The following is a 21,573-nucleotide window of genomic DNA, read 5'->3' as shown; positions in this document are numbered from 1 at the left end:
GACATAAAATCACCCAAAAAAGTAATACTGTCATAGGAAACACTATGGCAGCAATTTGAGAGGAACTGGCAGCTCTGATGAATCCCACAGGGGCAAGTGAAATCCAGAACAAATGTAGTGTTGGTCTGAATAAGAGCATTTATTAGAGGCAGAGTTCCAAAGCAAGTTAGAAGGCAAACAGAATCATTACAAAATACTATTTATTGGCTTGCTTAGGATGTTTGAGATGAACATTCGTCAGCTTGCCACACAACACTTGAATGGTCCCTAATCTGCGTTTTAATTCACAATAGACAAATCTACCACAACAGAACGCACTACAATTTCGTTCATTCATTGGCAGCCAAAGTTATAAAAGCACCAAGTGTAAACGGCTGTGCCAAGCAGGAATAGTTGGTACAACACTGGATAGGAGCTACTGAGTGAAGTGAGGGAATTTGCTTTTCTCCATCACAGACACAGAGGGCATCTAGACAGTCTATGAATCCCTGAAGATCCCTAGCACATCTCTCCGGAACACCTATAACACATTACAGGACTAGGCCTCCAGCCTACGGTGGAAACATAGTTGCGTGCTTTGGCACCTAAAGGCAGAATTAGGCTATACCAAGGGTCTAACGTTTTCTTTAATAAGAGTTACTTATGTTCAATTAAACTCATCTAACCTAGTCATATTATAAGTGTTGTAATAGTGACATCATCAGCCAAGATTATATTCGCGGCCATCATATGCAAAATTACTACAATGACCATCTCAGCGCATCAGGAGTGGTTACCAGCAGAAATGTAAAAATGGCAATATTAGTAATAAGTCTCCTTCCCCCGACGCCACATGGATTATCAATCAAATATATATTGAACATTTGGCCATTTTTCTCCAAACTACGATTTCTTATAATACACAAATTTTCGTGTCAAATACATATTTTTCAATATTAGGACACATATTATATGATATGTTACGCCCATGTGGCTCCCCCGTTCCAAAGTCCAAAAGTCACTGTTTAAAATGTAGCAAGTTGCGTCAAAGCTCCGAGTTTCTGTTAAGCAAATAAAACATCACAGTACCAGCATTTATTAAAGTTCTGTGCTGATCAAGCAAAAGTAAAAACACCCATTCATCTCACCTGAGTGCATATGTATAGCCAGTGTTGTCTGGCGCGCACTGGGGTGGCGCATATGTGTGAAGATGTGAAAAATCCATGTTCCGTTTCAAACCATACTGCAAAGGTGGGAAATAAGAGTTGGCACTTAAATATCACTTTTAAAAAAACATTCCGTGCATGCAAACTTGTGAAACGCGCCGATGGAAACAATGTTTTTACTCATCATCAGAAGCAGCTCATACATATTCACTGCTACTGAGTCTCCAGGGCACAAAAGCAAACCTCAGCCACCAAGAAAACTCATTTCTGCCCAAAGATGGATGATATGGCTGCTCCTCAATGTTCACAATCTCCCACTACAATACACAAAGAAAGCTGCAGTTTTTGCTCTGTGCGTATTCATCACAATTAAAATGTAATGCTAACAAAATCTACTACACCATTTTTTTTAATAACTTAACAGACTTAAAATAAGTTAACAGTGTGCCTCAAGGAGTGTAGAGCGCCTCAATGTACACAGCGCCTCAGTTTTCCCGTAGTGTTCACTTCGATTGGCCGAGGTCCCTCTCTGAAGCTACTATTATTACTGCTCAGGCAGCATGCACCCCTTTAAGAGACAGGAGGGTTGTCCTAGAAAATGCGACCAACAAGAAGCAACGGTTTCTTTTACTCGTTTTTAAACGCGGAACAGATCATCGGTTCCTGCAGATCGGCTGCACGGGTGTTCCTTGGGGGGGGATAGAAATACTTGACACACCCAGACAGCAACTGCGTATGAGTCACAAACATGCTTCAGCGAACTCAGGACGAGCCGAACAGCCTTGTGGATTTTCAAAGCTGCATCTCGGTTTACACAGAGCGGCTTACAAGTTTCCATTCACTCTACGAGTCTATGGAGTGTTTAATGAAACAGAGAAAACGAAAACATTCCCTACTTTACAATCACGTGAAACTCAAATACTCTACATTAGTTTGTTATTTGTCCGTGAAGTTGTTCAAATCACAGGTCAGGGAGTATGCAAAGAGGCTAAATGCTTCTTAGTCGGGCTCGCCAAAAAAAGACAGAAAAGCGTGCGAGAGTTCACGGATGTGAGCGTTTGTGTGTACACAGATAGCAGTGACTTCCACACACAGCTGCTAACGATCAAGGTGCACACTTCCGAAACTCACCCAACTGATAACGTGCCACTTGCCAACTCAAGTAGTCTCTAAGGGTGTTCAGGGTCAATCATGTTCTACCTTCACTGTGGGGCGTGTCTTTTCGGATACTGTACATTACGACAGGCTAAAGTAATAAGCACTCAAGTTAGTAAAAACTATTTTTGTGCATAGTGAGGTACGTAATGCCTCCGAATTTTTGTTTGAATATAAAAAAAATGTTAATGTAAAAATTGTGACCAGATGGGTGCAAGAAGAGACAAAAGTCTTTGCACCGTGTGGACAAGCGTGTCCCAGTTCATATTCTCGCTCATTAGACAGACATCTGCAAACCATCTGTAATTAGTCCATGGGATCACAGAGTTGCACCAGCAGAGCACAAGGCTCTTTGGGACTGGATTGCACTCAACGTAGAGGGGTGGGTGGCCCACCTTTCAACAGATTATGGGGACTGTTGCTCGTAGTTGACATCCTAGCAAGTTGCAAAGGCCCTTTAAATAGTGACAGCAAGCGACTAGCAAACCTTTGTATAAAATAGGCTCGCTCCCATAACTGGAGTATCGCACTGCCCAACATCTGCGTGTGTTTGGTATGTTATTTGTCTGAGAGTTGCTAACTGGTGTTCTGGGAGTGGACACTATGTATTCACCACAAGATGCAATCTGTCCTCTAGACTGCCTTCTGTACATGACAATCTGCTCTAGCTTTCACTCTGCAAATCAGTCTGAGACAACTGAGCTTCGACATTAATGTCTTGCCTCACCAATGCTGTGAAGAACAAGGGACTGATGGAAACCAGATTTTCAGCTTTTAGCAGCTCTGCCTGCATATCTGTCCAGCAGAAAGTTTACCCTACTTGGAGTGGCTAGCCTCTCATTCTTAGAATCTACGCCCTGTTGCCATTAGTGGCCTCCTCCACTTAGTGTGGCCTCCTCCACTTAGTGTAGCACCGAGTCATTTATAGCTTACAATGATCCCACCATGGAAGTGCACACTATGCCCCTTGAACATAAATTCCAGCCACAGAGTGGTGTCCGCTACAAGTCTTCCTCGACTGAGAAAGCCCGGAAGAGGAAACATGCACCGGGAGGGTAGAGTTATGGATATTCAACATAGCACACCCTTTCATCGGCTCTAGCATCAGATCAGTTAACCACTGATTTGGTTTAGAATTGCCCCACCAGCTCATTTTAAATCATCTGCTCATATGAGAAGCACAAATGCCCCAGATTAGAAAGATCTGATAAGAACAGGCCGCTGAAAGGTGCCAGTAACACCACACTTCCATCCCAAGACTAGAGACAAGCCTAGGACTTTGAAGGAAGCTGTAATGCTGAGAGGTAGAGCAGAGCTGTTCCATCACAAGGACAGGTGTGTGTGCAGGAAGTCAGCCCACAGCCTCAAGAACGTAGCAGTTCAGGTAAATACATCTGAATCAATGACTTCTGCATCACAAGAGGGTCTAAGACCTGCAAGAGACACTTCAAGATTACAAATGTTGTCATTGTACCTTACCCAGACCAACACTAGATTTTATAGAAACAGCCATCACCCACTTTCTAGCCTAAGAGGGAAACTGGCATTTTCACTTTCATCCTCGGTTTTAGGGTAGTGTATTAAAGGCTGGTTAATCAGAATCCAGAACTATCAGTCATTTTACAAGCCATCATGCTTCTTAAGATATATTGCGGCAATTGCAAATGTACACCCTTAATGACCACAACAATATACCCGGGTCTAATACTTCTGGGGAAAAGATTAAATGATCTGCTGACAATCAATGTTTCAGACCGATACAAAAAGAGGAAAGGGCTTTCTTAAGGGACGAGAACCCTCACCCACCCTGAGGTGGCATGCTTCATCATAGGGTTCCTCCAAAAACCACAGCATCGGTTATGGTGTGGGGTACAAACTCCCAAAATAGGTGTTCTTGGTTGATTTTTGACCTACCCTATTTGAGTAAAAAGTGTGGATGAGCTATGCAGATTGTTAAAGAGTGGTGAAGCTAAAACGGTCGCCTAGTCAGACCCTAAACGCTATTCTGGTCTACTGTGGTCTGAACCCGCTGGCCTGTAAATACTACTTGGCCTTTTTGTGAGTTATTAAATATAGACCCTTGAACATGAATAACATGTTTCCAGTTGTTGGAGGAAACCAGTGATTTCAGTGGGTACCCCAGGTGTGGTTGGGACTGATGTGTCGCAAAATGCTTAAGCGCAACCAGCTGTTTTCATCAAACAGCTCATATACCTTGGTACTTCTGGGAGACAAACTTTTACCCCAAACCCAGCATCAGTAGCCGTGCTATTGACTGTAGAGAAATTAACTGTGACCAACTGATCTGGTTTAACTCTGAACTGAGTCTAGTGCCCTTTTCCCTCTCTCAATCGCAAGAGCACCCAGCAACTCCGCGGCTTAACAACAGTAACTTGGATGGATTCGATCTCAAACTTTCACTTAAAAGCCAAGTCATTCAGATGCAGAGTACATCAATCTTATCCTCAAGGAACACATGGCCAACATAACCAAAATGTCATGGGCAACATAACCAAAATGTAAATTCTTCCAGCTCACTTTGCTTAAGAAAATCAAATCTTTCCTCCCAGAAAGCGATATGAGGACACCTATTCAAGAACTCGTACTCTTGCATCTGGATGGCGGCAATGCCCTGCTCCATGGCCTCTCAGACTCCATATTGGAGCACACAGGTTGCCCATAACGATCTAGAACCTCTTCCCCGCCCCAATCTCCAGAGCCCCCAGTACCTGAACAATGGAATCCGACTTTGTAATGCAGTTCCCTGACCTTCTAAAACTACAATTTATCGGTGGGTAATTTTAAACACCTTTTCTGTCACTTTATTCCTCGAAGCATCCATTAGTAGAAGAGGAAGATAGCCTGCATCCAATGTGAATATTCCAGGGGTAGTTTAAATGCACCCTTTTAGAAACCGAAAGTAAATGTTCTAGGTCTTGGCTTAAGCGCTTTTCAAGCTGGTCTTCAGTGTTTGCTTGAATGAAGAGATCTTGAAAATAGAGGCAGAGCTGGGGAAAGTGATGTTGGACAGAGGTCCTGCTCTAGCGCTATTAGCAAGCGCAAATCCACAATTAAGAAACGCTATAAGGCTTCAAACTGCCAACCAAGTGCACAGCTTTCATTAATCTCTTTCCAGCCAGTCGCCTAATTTAAATGCAGCGCTCTCCAAAGCGATTAAAGCAGTGGCACACCTGCATTCTAGTAGAGAATAATAGAGTTAGCCCGACAGCCAGCTGTTGCGAGGGAAATTATATTTGAGCAAAGAGATTTCAAAAGCACTCAGCCTTTTGCATATTCAAAGCAAAAGGAATTACTTGCTTACTGCGCCACTTAGATGCAGTCACTTGTGTCCTGGGTTCTGTAGCTTTGGACCAATTTTGTGACTATTCTAGTGCAAGGGAAGAGCGAACTTATTACGTTTTAAGAGTCACTCAGATTTTTCTATAAGGATTTAATTTCATCTACGGGAAGAAAGGTATTAGAGCCCCATTTTATTTCAAGGTGCATCTTAACAGGAGGCATGAGGTTACCATCTCACAAGGCTTGAAGACTAAAAAAGTGCTTGGTGCATGATGGTTGAGTGCAGGAAAAACCAACACAACTCCTGGGTAGTTCTCCAAGGTGATTGATCACAGAAGTGCCACCGTGCAGGTGGCCATGTGCTTCACCACTTGTGTAGGATTGGGCTTTGCTTCCCAGTACACGTACAGCGCTCCTTTACACAACATGTGAAGTAGCACAATACCGAAGGTAGGTTCTGGCTCCGCAGTGCAATAAATGTAATTTTGCTGCTCGAACTGATGCAAAGTCCTCAGCACTGTCACACGATCGAGACTGAAACGAGTGATCTAATTAACCCTTATCTGTCAATATGATATGTGCATCAACAGTGCTATAAGGAGGGCTGTACAATGAGAACTTTCAGAAAATACACAATGCTTTTTCTGAAATTTGACCATGTGGGTGAGTAAAACAGTAACAGAGTTTCGTAACTGCCACACTTTGGTGTGTAAAAGAATATCTAGTCTGGAATTTACAACACACTTTTTACAGTGTGCGCACCCGCCCATTGGCATCCATGTAGGCAAAACATGCCCCTCATTGGTGCCTTCTCTTCAGGAGGTATTACCCATTTATCCTGCGCCGCTGGGAGTGAAGGACCAAGTTGCAGGACAAGCGCCCTGAGGGGTTTGTTGTCATTTATTTGGTTCTAAGCATTCGCCACGGTTTTTAACTACTGATACCTTTTACCCACCGACCTCGGAGGTAATATGAGGCCGCTCTTGGTAGACTCCCTTTTGGCCAATGACTTTGTACACACATCCAGCCCTGGATGTTTCACCTATGCCCGACAGTCTATCCCCTTCTGGTCCACAGACCCTCCCTGCCATTTTGCTGTTTTTCCCCACTGTGGACGACAGCAGTTTCAATTGATCAGCTAGAGACAGCGTGATTACTTTACACATAGAACTAACTGTATTGGGATTAGACAGAGTGGCCAGTCCCTGCTATTCTCTTGGCTCCTAAATCGACACCCTCCGACCTATACCATCCCTACACAGTGCAGGTCACACGTTAATCAAGCAGAGGAATGGTGGCAGTCCAGGTATTTGGATCCATGGAAATCTCTATGGACGTGGTTTCATTTCAACCAACTTCCATTACTAGATGGATTGCCCTTTCAATGTCAAGTTGATAGTTTAATGAGCTAGAGATTAAAAGAGGAGCTCAAAGTCTGGCAATGAACCAACGAACGTGTCACACTTCCTACATGGTATAACAGGCAAACAGTGGGCCCGTGAAAGTTGCTTACCAGTGCACAACATGAACACGTGTCTGGAACAACAGCAGGTGTTTACAAAAAGCCCTGGCCGGCATATGTCCTTGAGGTTGATAATAGAGGATTTATTACAGCTTTGGATTATGCCAGCCTAATGTTCCATTTCATCACGTGAGGCAGAAGCTGTAATACGGTTCATGGGAAGTGCATGTAATGGAAAGGGTGCGGTAAGAATGGGAAAACTAAACCACTGCGCCGAAAGCTTAGCACATGCCATTGATTTGTAGCTACATTTCTCTGTATAATGTTTTGCACGTAGATCCCAAAACGGAAAACTGTAAATTCATATTCTCCTTAACAGCACGGCCAAATAACATTTTGCAAAGGAAAAGTTTAGTAGAGAGCATTTTTGATTGCTTGCGTGTAAATATACTTACTATGGTGAGACGTGGTCACTTTTGTGCACACTATGAGAAATCGACCAAATAGAAGGAGGTGGTGTTTTTCATTAAGCAACAAACCACTGTTCAAGAACTGAAAGTTTCATCAAGACATCCACATCTGGTGGACCGATGTAACCGCTGGTGCCAATCTGCACTGGCAGAAGAAGCTAAAAAAGATGCAATGGAATGTGCATGTAGAAATTAAGTCACTCGTATTAAATGCAGCATCCTTATCTTTATTTCTGTGCTATTCTGCGTCTGTGCTGTAGATGGGTCTGATCTATAAATAGGTGTGCTATCACTAGATGCTGTAGCACACACTAGGCAGGAAAGAAATACCTTTTCAGGAGGAAAAAAAATGCCATAAACATTTTACTACTGAAAAAAGTCTGAAGTTGTAAATTGATGGTAATTTATAGTACGTTTAGGTCTCATGAAGAACATATGAATATAAAATTACAAATGGCACACTTACTCATTATTCGTCAAAGTTCAAAATCACAGGTGGCACATTATTTTGAAAGTCAGACAGAAAATGAGCATAATTATTACCTGCCTGCTACTTAGAGGAGTACCTTGATTTGATCCGAGGCGGATTTAAAAATTGGCCCTGTGATACGTCTTAGAAGCATCCTATACCCGACAATACTTGTTATTTTACTTTTTTAGTAATTTTCACGTCTGGAATCTACAATGCTTAAAGCTAGCTGCAGCATCAAAAACAGAGTCACCAATCCAAAGGTCTTAGATGGCAGCAGTTAATTAGTATAATTTTTTTCTTAATGAAGTGGCCCACGTGCCGTTGCTGTATTAAATTGTGCTAAATAGCTCGGTCCTAGATAACAACCTTCTCAAAATCAACCTACGTTTGCGCTACGTTGAAAAACCGGATGGGTCAGTAGAAAATGCGTGAAAAAAACCCCAAAAACAACAGAAGAGTCGGAAAGCAATGGCCTAGGATTCAATAATGCAGTTCACCTGCTCACATTCTGGATCAGTGTTCAGCACCATATATTTTGTAAAGTAATTTGCAAAGTGACTGAAATGGAAATCACAGGGTCATCCTTCAGATATGGTGTATGCCGGGTTGTTGGTGTTCTGTTCCACTGTACTATCTTGACAGTAAATAGTAAAATTGGTTCAGCTGAAGGTCTCGCTGTCTGGCCTTAGCGGAGAACCCCGATTCTAGGCATTCCTGGTCAATAATGACCCAGGAGGGGAAAGAGAGCAGGAGTCATCCCACACAGGGAACCACCGAGAATGCGAGGCTTACTACTGATGGACTCTGTATGCACTATATGCTGATCAAGTGCAAACATGGCCTTTTCCTTAGGGGACAAAAATCCCAACAGTAATTACAATGTATTAGATGAATGTTAAATCAGTACATCAGGATTCCCAATGTTATTTACTTTAGCAATAGACTGCTTAATTTCTCCGAGTACCTTTGTCAGCTAATTAATGTTTAGATTCCAAGAAATGCTCGGTCTTCCAGAGTGTTGTAATTTGTGAGTTTCAGCACAGGCAAACTACACGGGATTGGAGTAACAACGCTCAAACCTGTGGGACAATTTTACTGAGCATGAGACAGCACCCCACACTACGTGATCCCAAGACCTCTACATGTTATAAAATACTACACATTTCCCCAATTAGTACTGGTAAAAGGTTATGTGGTCTGTAAACCAGGCACGTAGCTTAAGTGTTCGTCTCCCAGCAGGTGCTTAACGCGGATTCTAGCTGAATCGGAAGTAAAACACGCTTATAAATACAAGCGATTTTCAAAACATACAGTGCGTTGGATAAAGTAAGCGACAGTGCGATCATGCCTTGGCAATTGGCACGGTGGTAAATTAATGCTTTGCTGCACCGTTTTCGAGCCTGGAAAATGTTTGGAAACACCATGTTATTACAAATCAGATTGCGCTAAATGCATGAGGTATATATATTTGGTGAGACTTACTAGCACAACTAAGTCATGCTAGTTCATGGAATAAAAAAGCCATGTATGAACCGGGCGTGTTGTTCCCTTACACAATATTATTTCTCAATAAATATAGTTTGATAGCTAGTTTTAAATGCGTACATGTCGTTTGCGAGAAATGTAGCTAGAGAACCCCAATTCAAAATACAAAACACGTGTGCAATGTTATCAAGTGGTTTCTTGACTTAACAACAGAGTTTCGTATGTATCAAATACTGACCACAGAGAAATACTGCAGCTTTCACATAGGACATGCAAGAGAATGTTCAACGTGTATCACGCTATATAAAATGTAAACCCTTGATCACGCTGTGAATATATAGTTGCATCATTCCTGACCATGGGTGTCTTCATGCACAGACATACTGGCATCATGCCCTCCTCTATGCTGTGTATAACAATCACACCGTTTTACAAATGCAAAAACACGCACGTACTGCAAACTGAATCTTCTGCCTGAACTACAATTCACACAGGTGACCCCCCTTCCAGCAGACCGCATGCAAATCACAAACTGCGTAAGAGTGGTTAATAATATACCAAGCATCAGCTCAAAGGCGCTGGAAATGTCAACTTTCACAGGTAACTGATAACCGAATAGGACCTTGCTTTCTATTAACTGTTATCAAACTGCTCTTCAGCCAGCAATGCCAATGCAACGTTAGAAGTAAATGACACGAGGGTAAATGGGGCCAATGCTACAGTAACAAGCCAGCAAATCAGCCTACTCAAGGCAGCAGTCCCTTTAAAAGATGCTGAATACTTAACAGGCGTCAGCGGGCTTTGCATGGAAATACAGCAAAACTACAGCGCTACTGTACAAACCCACGCCAACTGCAACCAAACAAACGCAAACACAAAGTGCGGCAAGAAGGCAATTACAACCAAAACAAACTCCACACACTTGCTCATTACAGCCCAGTGGCAAACCAGATAATCACAGCAGGAGGCGAGGGAGGAATAAAATACTGCCAAACCTAGGCGTCCTTAAACGTAGCCAATGTTCTGTTCCCCACATAAAAAGATGCCGAGTTTAGGTCATTTCCCGAGATCCCAGCAGAGGAACTGTCATTCTCAGGAAGCTGGCTGGCAGTGTTTTCAGTTCCACACTGCTGCGCGATCCCAAAATGGCTTCCCTGCCTCCACAAAGCCTGAAGGATCAGCGCAATGTTGTCCACCCACTTAAAGCGGCTCTTGTCAGTCTGAGGCAGACTTCAAATGCATTGGATACGGCAACGGCGAGCCAGCCCACTATACTCTTAACCCTTTAACTGCCTTCCACAGGGAAGGACGTTCAGCATGCACAAGAACGCACTCATCATCTTCTAACTTTATAGCTGTAGAAGGCAAATAAAAGAAGATCGAGTTTAAAAACGTTTTAAACGTGTATATGGAGAGTGCACATGCCACACTTGGACGAATGTGGGGGGGTGGAGGGAGTCGGGGGGAGAGAAAACATGCATAAGATTCTGGTCTTGTCTAGCAGCGTGCAAGGAGCAGTCTGTCGATGTTTTATGTGTAACAGCTGAAATGGGGTTTACATGGAAAGACCCCATGATTAACTATTATCAACAGATGTAAACATACATTTACAAAACAAAGGCTTCTTTCTATGCACTGCGAGCACAACTCTGGCCCTCACACAAATTAGCCACGCTACTCAGGCTTCCAAACACAGCCCTCCCACTGAGTTGGGTTCAGCCTGTCCGCATATGCTCTTCTGCACCTCATCAGGGGTGCGAATAGCTCAAGACGAAATGTAAATGACTCCAGCCTAATTTGCTTAATTTGGGAAATTCAATGTTACGTGAAGTTCCTGGAATGGTGCCATATTGCATAATTACACTGTCGTTCATGGCAAAATCATAGCATGGGAACAACTTGAACCAGAATGTGAGCGGCTGTTCATGCACGCAGGACCGGGATACCCCCAGTCTGTCCCGCGCCCCTCCTTAACCCAAAAGGATCACCGGCAGGACAAACCGTAGATGGTGGAAAAAGTGATTTTTTTTACACACACACACACATCAGGATCAAGACAACAGTTAGTGTATCAACTATATATCGTGAACGATTATGCACCCGTGAAAAAAACATTAAAAAAACATCATCGCAAACAAATCAGAACCGTTCCAAAAACCATAAAGCTTCAGACACCAGGGGCTTCTGTAAGCCCATACACAATTGGACCACACAGGTGTAACCACCCGTATCAGTAAGGGGCGGTCCCAGCCTCACTGTGTCCTAGTCTTCATCCTCAAACACCAAGCTGTCTGAAGGGCTGCGATGACGTGACCAGCAGCAACAGCCTACCCCCGGTGAACCGGGTGCCCTAGCCCCCAAGCTGGTGCGTACATCCTCTGGTTGGCTCAGGATTGCAGGACCCTACCCTTGGTGCGGCTATGAGAAGCCTGTATGGGAGGACCCCTCTGCTGACTAGGGGTGAACTTGGGCAACCTTGCATTAAGACTTGGGTGGGTGGGTAGAATTTGTCATCCTGTGCACCTCTGCCACCATGATGCTCCGCTCGAAAAGGCAAAGGCCAGGGACCATGTATACTCCTGGCCATCACAGTAGCGGTGGGCGGAAGTGATGTTCACAGGATGCGACTTGCTATTTCCGCCACCCCGAATGCATCTCACGACACGTGGCAACAGGGAGCAATACTCGGTATCACGAGAGCCTGAAAGGGATAGGGGCCGCGGCGGTCCAGGGTCCTAAAAGACGCCCACCTACGGGTGTGGCACTGTGTTGAGTTTTATTGTGGGTTTTTTAAGTGTGAAATGCATCTTGCATCAATAATCAACACAAAGATAATTTTCAAGCTAAAATATAGCGCTAAATGACAGGCTTACCAAACGTTCGCTTCAAGCTGGCAGAAAAGCAACTAACATGAAGGCGGAACAGCCCAAAATGAATCCGTGCGGAATGTGAAAAGCAAGCCAAACACAAGGTAGAAGGCCATAACGAAATGCCTCTAAAGAAAAAGATGGTGTTTTCCATGTGGATTTTCCTTTCAGCATGAAGCTAAATGTCCAGCTATTGGACTGATACACAAAAGCTGTCGGAAAGAGAAACATTTTGTAATGGTCTGTGAAGGAAAGAAGAAGTGAGTCATGTCGAGAAAACCGAAAGAATGGCAGAAAGTTCCAGAAACATTCCATATACGCTCGCAAGGCAAAGAGGAAACATCAGTTGAGGCAGGTAGAAACTGCAGGACATTGACTGTCGCCCAATTCCTCGTCTAAAAGGTAGTCATAGTCATTGTCAAGCAACAGTGAGGAAGATGGGTGTGTGAGGTCAACATTGATCACTGGAAAATGCAAGCTTGTAGGATTAGCTTCTTGCAAGGAAGAAAGCCACTCGAAACAAGATCAAGTGTAAAAGTAAAATTGATTTGGATACTGTCTCAAAATGTCTCTGAAGGTAAATGGGTGCTCCATACCATTTATCATACAGTGACCCGTCAATAAACCTTATTCCAGTGAAAAAGTACAACAAGTAGTCTCTCCAGTGCCCCGTTTAACCCTGTCGAAAACCAAAGTGTATACATGGGCTGCTTCGGCACCACTGCGAAGTCAAGGTTCATTCATAGCAACTTTGAAGCATAAAAAGACAGAAGTACAAGCAGGGTCCTGCAAATGACTATATGGAGGAGGTGATTACTTACCTCCCAAAAGATGAGAACTTCTGCGGCATCTCTGATGCCTCCATTCAGAAAGCAGTTTCCTCAAGCAGTGGCCCCATTGGAGAGGAAATTACTTCAGATGGGAGCGCAATGCCAACTACTCCTCCCCTCCCCCCACCCCCCAAGGAAGACCCCTCAGGACAGTTGTTCCCCATACCTCCAGGCCTGCCTACTGCAACTCCGGCAGAAGGTAAGTAGACCCTGGTGTTAATCTAGACAATTTTGACTGCCTCAAAAAGGCAGTTATGAATTGCCAACCCCTGCCTTTTGAACTCTCTGCCACCCCCTCCCCTCAGTACTTCTGAGGGGCAATTCAATCCTCTCACAAGCGGGACCCAGTCTGCCGAACTTTTGGACGTTGGGGACTCCATTAACGCCTGTTGGTGAATCCATTTCGGATGATGCTCCTAAAGACCCAGGTTCTGACATGGAGAGCACGGATGAGTTATTACATCCAAGCTCCGCAGAGTGGACTACATCAGCGATAGTTGCCTCATATGTGGTGGGCCCGCTGCACTCGACAAGGAGGTCCAATGTTGCCTTCGGGAGGAGTGCTCACCCCCCTCATCGGAAAGCTAGGTTGCCCGCACTCTCAAAATTGATGCAAGGATGGCTATCTTTTTGGTGAAATGTGTCTGGGACCCCAAGAGTGGGCTAGACTACTCCTGGCACTCATGCCAGGAAAAGTTAGTGGATACAGAGAGCACTGTTATCCAAGAACCTTGACAGGGCAGAGGATGCTAAGGCATCAAGTGCCTTGGATTTGTCCTGTAGAACTATTGGGCTGGGCCCAGCATGCCATAATTTTGATAGGAAACACCAATTGCACAATTTCAAACAAAAGGCGTAGGTACCTACTAATAAAGAGAGATCCTGAGTTGCGGGTACTGGCGACGTCCACAGCAGGCTCCAATGCACAAGGGGGGTCTATTCGGAGATCCCTTCATACGTGAGCTAGGGAAATTTGCAGCCATGTTCAATTCCTTAGTGCTCATGCCTCCATTAAAAGGATTTTATGCCCGACATGCGGTGCTCTCCATCAAGCCGCCTCCAGAGATTCAGGTGTAAGTTTGCCCAGTGGCATGATCCATCACGATTTGGTGCCTTCTACCCTATCAGAAACTACCCACGTCAATGAGGCTCGAGAGGGAACTCCAGAGAAAGAGGCTCCTATGTACCTCTCAAGGTGAACGTTCAACCTTTCTCAGAGACCTGACTTGGAGGCAGACTGAGTTTTTTCACAATTCGGAGGTTCTCACTTCAAACGCCTGGGTCCTTCAGGCAATAAGAAATTTCCAAATAGAAACCTCACAGACCAAAACCCCTTACTTTCTCTCAATCTCAAGCTGCCCTTGTAGATACGGAGAACACACAGCTCTTGGCGAAAGGGGCGACTGTTGAAACGCCACAACACCCCTTTGGTTTTCTCAGCAAATTCTTCCTGATGGAGAAGAGGGATGGGGGCAGTGTCCAGTTATCAACTCAAGGGCATTCAACAAGTGACTGGTTTTCTGTCACTTCAGGATGGAAGGCAGTCACCTCCTCAGCGACTTGTTGCAGACAAACAATTAGATGCAGCACATGGATTTGAAGGACGCCTACTTCACAACTTCGATCTTCCCTCCACCTCATCATTTTCTGCAGTATCAATTGGACTCACCGGCCTTCAAGCTTACCACTCTTCCTTTCAGTTGGTCTTAAGTGCCATGGTACTTCACCAAGGTTCAGAAGCCGGTGATGGAACACCTGCGAGCCTGGAGCATCAGACTCATTGTGTACCTAGACGATATCCTACTCATAGGCCAGAGCCCGAGGAGTTCGTTGCGGCATCTACAGTTAGTTGACCGTCGACCTTCTAGAGTCCCTCAGGTTAGTCATCAACAAACAGAAATCAGTCATTTTCCTGATACAATCCTTATAATTTGTGGGCTTTGTAGTGGATTCAGTCTCGACCACCCAGAGTCTCTCGTCACAGAAGCTTGCCAAGATAAAACAAGAAATAAGGAGGTCGCTCAAAAATTCTATTCAACTTAACCCAGAGCTGTTGGGCCCATTGTCTGGAGTACCAGACTTCTGTGACTGGGGAAGTTTAATCAGGTGCCAGATGGCACTCTTGGCATTGGCACAATGAGCCTGTGGAAACTGGATCCACAAGTGTTCCAGGAACTACAGACCAAGTGGGAACCCTTTACTGTGGATCTTTTTGCATCCTGCCTGGACCATCAATTGAACAGGTACTACAGTAGAAGACCAGATCCCAATGCAGTGGCAACAGATGCATTCCTTTACGGCTTGGAAAGACAAAGGGTAAGCGTTTCCCCCCATTTGCCATAATAATGAGGTTATCCACCCAAGTTCAGAGGCAGCAAGCGAACACAGTGATAATCACCCCAATCTGGAGGTCTCTAGTCTGGTTTCCAGTTCTTAAAGAACTTTCTTGGGATCCTCCAATCTGTCAACCCCCATTTCCAGGTTTCTACTGCGATTCCTTGGGAAATCTGCATCACCAGGTTTTGGTGGGTTCTCTATATCATGGCATGGAGGATTACAGGAAACACTGGAAAGTCCTAAGCCTTACACTGAAAGCTGCCTCATTGCTCTCCAGAGCATGGGCAGACAGCACTATCAAAAGATACCGCTCAGCTTGAGCTCGATTGCTGGGTTGGTGGCATCAATGACAGCTGGATCCCTGTGGGAACACAAATTGTCCACATTCGGAATTTCTTTAGCTTCAGAGGGTATGGCGCATAGGTCTGTCAATACATTTTTCTCAGAAACCTCAGTAGGCCATTCTAATGTGAGTGGACAACTGGTGGAGAGAACACCCTTTCGTATGTAAGCTTCTCCAAGACAGACTTTCCCTTTCTCCGGAGCCCAGATACTCTACTTTATGAGATGTCAATAGTCTTAAATTTGTTTAGATCCTGGCCCTCTAATAAGTATTTGTCGAGGAAACATGTCTGCGAAATTGGCTACCTTACTATGCTTGGTATCTTGTCGCGCTTTGGATGTCAGAGCCCTGGATATAACAGGTAGAGTATTTGCTCGGGATGGGGTTCTTTTCATATATCCAAGAGAACAAAATTTAATTAAAAAACTGTTTCATACCCTATGTTTCCAGAAGTTCATAAACGGTGTGTAGTAAGAGCAATAAAAGCTTAGGAATCCATGACAGAGGACTGTCGTCTCCCATGGCAAAGAAAGCTACTCATTGCCCTCACTAAACCTCATAAGTCAGTATCCTCTCCTACCATTGCCAATTGGGCCATGCAGGAAGCTGGCATGGATACTAAATTATTTGGGGAGCACTCTGTTAAGGGCACCATGGACTCCAAGGCATTTTCATTGGGAGCGCGTCTGGAAGACATTTTTATTTTTTTATTTTTATTGAAGAAAAAAAGGAAAAACAACATACAAGGCAAACAAATACAGTGTACATGGACATGTGTTCACAGAGGAGGACATTGAAGCATGATATTACACAGTTGATCAATAGTACATGGAGTGGGGAGGAGGCGAGCGGGGAAACAAATTAGAGATAACATAAGAACATAATATATGGAATGTCTGATCAGGGGGACAGGGGGACATCGGGGTTCTCCACGAATGGAGGTGTACACACATTTCCACGATATGCGTTCCATTGGCTCCAAATGTTGCTCCATTTCCTAGGTTTGCCCCTCGCCACATACACAGTCTTCTCTCTGAACATGCACCAGTTCATGATCTCCTTCCATACCGATACAGTGGGTGGCCGTTGGGCGCCCCACAACTGCACAATATCTCTTTTGGCAATCATATTCCCAAGGGTCGCCCACTGCGTCTGTGCAACACTACAATCATTCGGCTCCCACACGTTCAGTAGACAGCGCCTGGCCTCGGGCAACAACACCAATCCAGTGACCTGTCCCATTACTGCATGCACACGATTCCAGAACGTCACCACCTCCGGACACTCCCAAATTATATGGAGGAAAGTTCCAAGCATCCCACAACCACGCTTACATAATCCATCGGAGGAATAACCCATACGAATCAGGTGCGGTCCAGTAACATATACACGGTGTAAAATTTTGAGCTGAACGAGACGGAGACGGGCAGGAATGGCGACCTCTTTGGGCGAGGATACTGCAGCCTGCCAATCCTCGTCGTCCAGCTCCAGACCATCGCCTGTCCAAACTTCCCTGAGACGCAGCAGCAAATCTACCTGAGCATTGATCAACTTCTTATATATCAAAGAAATGGTACTGTCGGGCACATGGACGTCCAGGAACCGATCTTCAAGGGGGAGGACTCGGGGACGTCGGTACCCGCAGGGAGAGCCGAACTTAAAGCATGGTGAATCTGTGCATACCGGAAGAATTCCCTATCACTCAATGCATATTCTGTCTTCAAGACGGCAAAGGTGTTGATTTTGCCCTTGACCCAAAGATCGCCCACGGTGCTGATACCAATCATGTCCCATTTGTCAAACCCTTTCGCTTTCCAGAGACATCCCAACCTTTCAGACGCATACAAGGGGGTCGCACGAGTCAGTCGATCTCTCCATCCCATAGACGCATTCGTATCATGCCACACTCGGACAGCTATTCTGGTGGGCCCAGATAAAGCCTTCCCCATCCCCTTGGAATAGAGCGCCCTTCTGAAGTCCCCGCCCGGAAGCAAATATTTATCCATCTCGGACGCCGGGTTAGGAGCTGAAGCGTACGTTACATGATTGATCGCACTCAGCTGCGAGGCCCAATAATAACGGCTGATATCCGGCAGCGCTATACCCCCGTCATACCAGGGGACTGTGAGTTTAGCGAGGGCGATGCGCGAACGTCCATCTTAGATTAACCGTCGCTGCAGACTCTCAACCTCTCGAAAATAGCTCGCCGGGATAATATCGAACGTATTCTGGAGCGCGTACAAGAACCGCGGCAGGGACATCTTAAAAAGGGCCGCGCGCCCGAGCGGTGATAGAGGCAATCCTCGCCAGCGCACAACATCAAGTCTCAATCTCCGAAGAGGAGGGAGCAGATTACGTTCATATCGAGCCACGGGGTCCACAGATATAAAAATCCCCAAGTACTTAAAACCCGTCGAAGAGACCTGAATGGGGCACCTGCGAGGCAAGGGAGGGGGCCAGCCCGAGAGCATGTATACACAGGATTTAGCCCAGTTGATCACGAGACCAGAGTTCCACCCAAACGAAGTAAGCAGGTCAAACAAAACATTAAGAGATTTTCGAGGGGACGTAAGGTACAATAAGATGTCATCGGCGTAAAGCGAGACGCGATCCTCAAAGTCTGGGGATAACTGGATCCCTTTAATCGAGGGCTCCCAGCGCAACCAAGCAGCCAGCGGCTCAAGGGCGAGGGCGAAAAGCAGAGGTGACAACGGGCAGCCCTGTCGTGTGCCCCTCCCGAGGACAAAAGAAGCAGATGCACGACCACCTGGGCCAGTGGCTTCTCATACAAAAGTTTAACCCAGCCGATGAACCCGGGGCCGAAACCGAATTTCACAAGAGAGGCCCAAAGATAAGGCCACTCTAGCGTATCAAAGGCCATCGTAGCATCCAGGGAAACCAAGATGGCCGGCTCACGAAAAGACGACGCCCTCGCGAGAACACCGTGCAAGCGCCGCAGGTTGAGCGCCGTGTTACGTGTGGGATGAAACCGGATTGATCAGGATGGATCAAGTCACTGATGACATTTATCAGGCGATTAGCTAATAATTTGGTGAGAATTTTCGGTTCCGCGTTAAGGAGCGAGATTGGTCTATAAGAAGAACAGCGATCCCGTGGCTTCCCCTCCTTATGAATCACTACGATAATAGCAAGACGCTGGTCACGGGGAAGGGAGCCGGTGGCTCGCGACTCTAGAAACATATCGCGAAGAAACTGAGCCATTTTGTCAGGACGCAATTTGTACAACTCAATGGGCAGACCATTGGGGCCCAGGGCTTTGCCAGAACGCACTGAACGAATGGCGGTAGCCACCTCGTCCGCCGAAAGCACCGCATCCATTAGGTTTCTGTCAGACTCAGACAGGCAGGGCAATGCAATATCGCGGAGCAACAAATGAGAGTCCTCCTCCGGCCTATCAGAGACCAGGGAATACACAGTTCGGAAGTGTTCCACAAAGCATTCAACAATTTCAGCCGGGTCAGTCACGCGCACTCCATCAAGGTTCTCAATCACAGGAACTACACGACTCGCCCTTTCTTTCTTGTCAAGCCACGCAATCAATTTACCCGCCTTATCACCAACATCATACAGTCTGCCCTGCTGTTCTCTGCTCATGATTTTCGCAGCATCAGTGACCAGGGTTCTATAATCTAGTTGCTTGAGACTGAGAGAATGAAGCTTGGCGCGGGACACTCCGAGTTCCAAGTCACCCTCCAGCTCAGCTATCTCGGTCTCCAAACGGACCACCTCTTTGTGCTTACGTTTCTTGGCAGTAGCGATTAGTGATAAAGCCTGCCCACGTATTACAGTCTTAAAAGCTTCCCACAGTGATACAGCAGAGGACACAGATCCCACATTTTCAGCAAAATAATTATCGAGGGATTACATCAACTCGGCACGGGTCTTGGAGTTGCGAAGATACCATGGGTTTATTGGGGCAACTCGTCCCTCATTATTCATAGTAATATCCATGCTAAGCACACTGGGGAGTGATCAGATATGCCCAGGGCAAGGTGTGTCGCCTCCCCGATAGAGGAGGCCAGCGCCACCGGCACCAGAACATAGTCGAGTCTAGAAAGACTACCATGGGCTCCAGAGTGGAAAGTGTATTGTACCGGATCCCGGTGTAGCAACCTCCAGCAGTCTACCAGACCCTGGGTCTCCAGGAACCCACCCAACCAGGACTGAGACCTGATAAGATCTCTGGGGGGGGGTAGCGATCTACGTTACCGGAGACAACCGAGTTGAAGTCTCCTCCTATCACCAAGATGCCCTCTGGGAGCCCCAGTATCACACGCCCAAGATCCGCAAAAGTCGAAGTCTGTAGACCCGGCGGGATATATACAGTAACAAATGATACAGTCCTCCCCTCCCACCTACCAGTGAGAGCAGCGTAGCGCCCCCCATCGTCAAGAATAACATCATCTATTGCCAAAGGGAGGGAGGACCTAACGAGGATGCCCACACCCCTAGAACCTGAGGTAAATCCAGCATGCGCCACAAGACGATATCCTCGTCGACTCATGGCGTGACACGTGTTCCCAACCAGATGCGTTTCCTGCAACAGCACAATATCAGGGGAGAGGCGCCGCAGCAACTGTAATACCACAGCCCGTTTTATCCTATCCCCCAACCCGTTGACATTCCAACACATTAGTTTCAACCCACTACCCCCATCCCAGAAAGAAGTACTGAGTCCACCCCATAGCAAACACAATGACCCGATCAATAAAGAGACGATACGTTGCCTTGAAAGAAACTCACAAACACCCAGAGTCCCCCTCCACCCACCAACAAGAACCAGTTACAACGCCCCCCACCCTGCACCCCTGCGTTAGACTCAAAAGCCACCCCAACTTGCCGTGTGCCTGTCGCCCTATCATTAAACTAGTCTACAAGAAGAAACCCCAGAGGAGGAAAGAGTCCCACTCCCCCAGCCACCCTCGGGTATTAGCAAATAGAAGACAGTAGTAGAAGAAGTATCGAACCCAGCCGACTGACATGTGAAGCGTTCAAAGATCAGGAATCATAATGTCACTCTTGTTCCGACACGCCGCCCTTGGCTCCACCCGGAAGCCCGGTAGAGTCATTCTGTTTGGGAAGGGTATCCAGCCAGTCACTCACTCCGTCGGGGCGATCAAAGAAGAAAGTCCAGTCCCCGTATTCGACACGCAGCCTGGTTGGAAAGAGCATTGCGTATTTCAGGCCCAAGTCTCTCAGCCTTCGCTTCACCCCCTGAAACCCCATCCTTTGCCTCTGAACAAGCTGAGTGAAGTCCGGAAAGAAATTCACCGTCGCGTTCTCGAATTTTACGGGGCCACTCACTCTCGAGGCCTGCAGGATAATATCTCTGTCTCTGAAATTGAAGATCCTGGCGATGATAGGTCTCGGAGAGAACCCGAATTCGGTTTTCCGCCTGGTACTCGATGGGCACGCTCCACGGCGAAAAATTTACTCAGGCCTGTAGGGGCGAGGTAATTCAAGACGAGGTCCTCCACAAGGAGATCAGTTGCCGAAGAACCAGATCTTCAGGGACCCCAATAAGGCGTATATTGTTGCGTCGGGCCCTGTTTTCATAATCCTCCAGTCGATGGGCCATGAGATCGTGGGAGGATCGCAAGTTTCCAACTTCCGTCTGCAGAGCAGACACATCGGTCGTGAGGCTAGAAGTCTCCAGATCTAGAGACTTGACCCTTTCGTTGGTCTT

At 46.1% G+C, this 21,573-nt stretch overlaps 1 protein-coding gene across 12 annotated transcripts in view; it reads right to left on the bottom strand.

Moving 5' to 3' along the window:
* The window catches only part of SUN1 (Sad1 and UNC84 domain containing 1), a 422,747-nt gene that overhangs the window by 301,826 nt on the left and 99,348 nt on the right, over positions 1–21,573 (bottom strand). For 10 of the 12 annotated variants that reach the window (XM_078664909.1, XM_078664911.1, XM_078664912.1 and 7 more), the window contains exons 1-2: positions 10,485–10,711; positions 1,128–1,222 (exon numbers count right to left, since the gene is read on the bottom strand). The exons of 1 other annotated variant lie outside the window; for it this stretch is intronic. In XM_078664909.1, the coding sequence (XP_078521035.1) occupies positions 1,128–1,204 (77 nt within the window). In that variant the 5' untranslated portion in view covers positions 1,205–1,222; positions 10,485–10,711. Of the gene's footprint in view, positions 1–1,127; positions 1,223–10,484; positions 10,712–21,573 lie in introns of those variants that run through there. One more of the 12 variants, XM_078664910.1, reaches the window with a different exon arrangement.

Source organism: Lissotriton helveticus, chromosome 10, assembly GCF_964261635.1.
Source record: "Lissotriton helveticus chromosome 10, aLisHel1.1, whole genome shotgun sequence".
In the NCBI taxonomy this organism is placed as follows: Eukaryota; Metazoa; Chordata; class Amphibia; order Caudata; family Salamandridae; genus Lissotriton; species Lissotriton helveticus.
The sequence above is the reverse complement of the archived record's forward strand: the minus strand, read 5'-3'. Positions and strand labels throughout refer to the sequence as shown.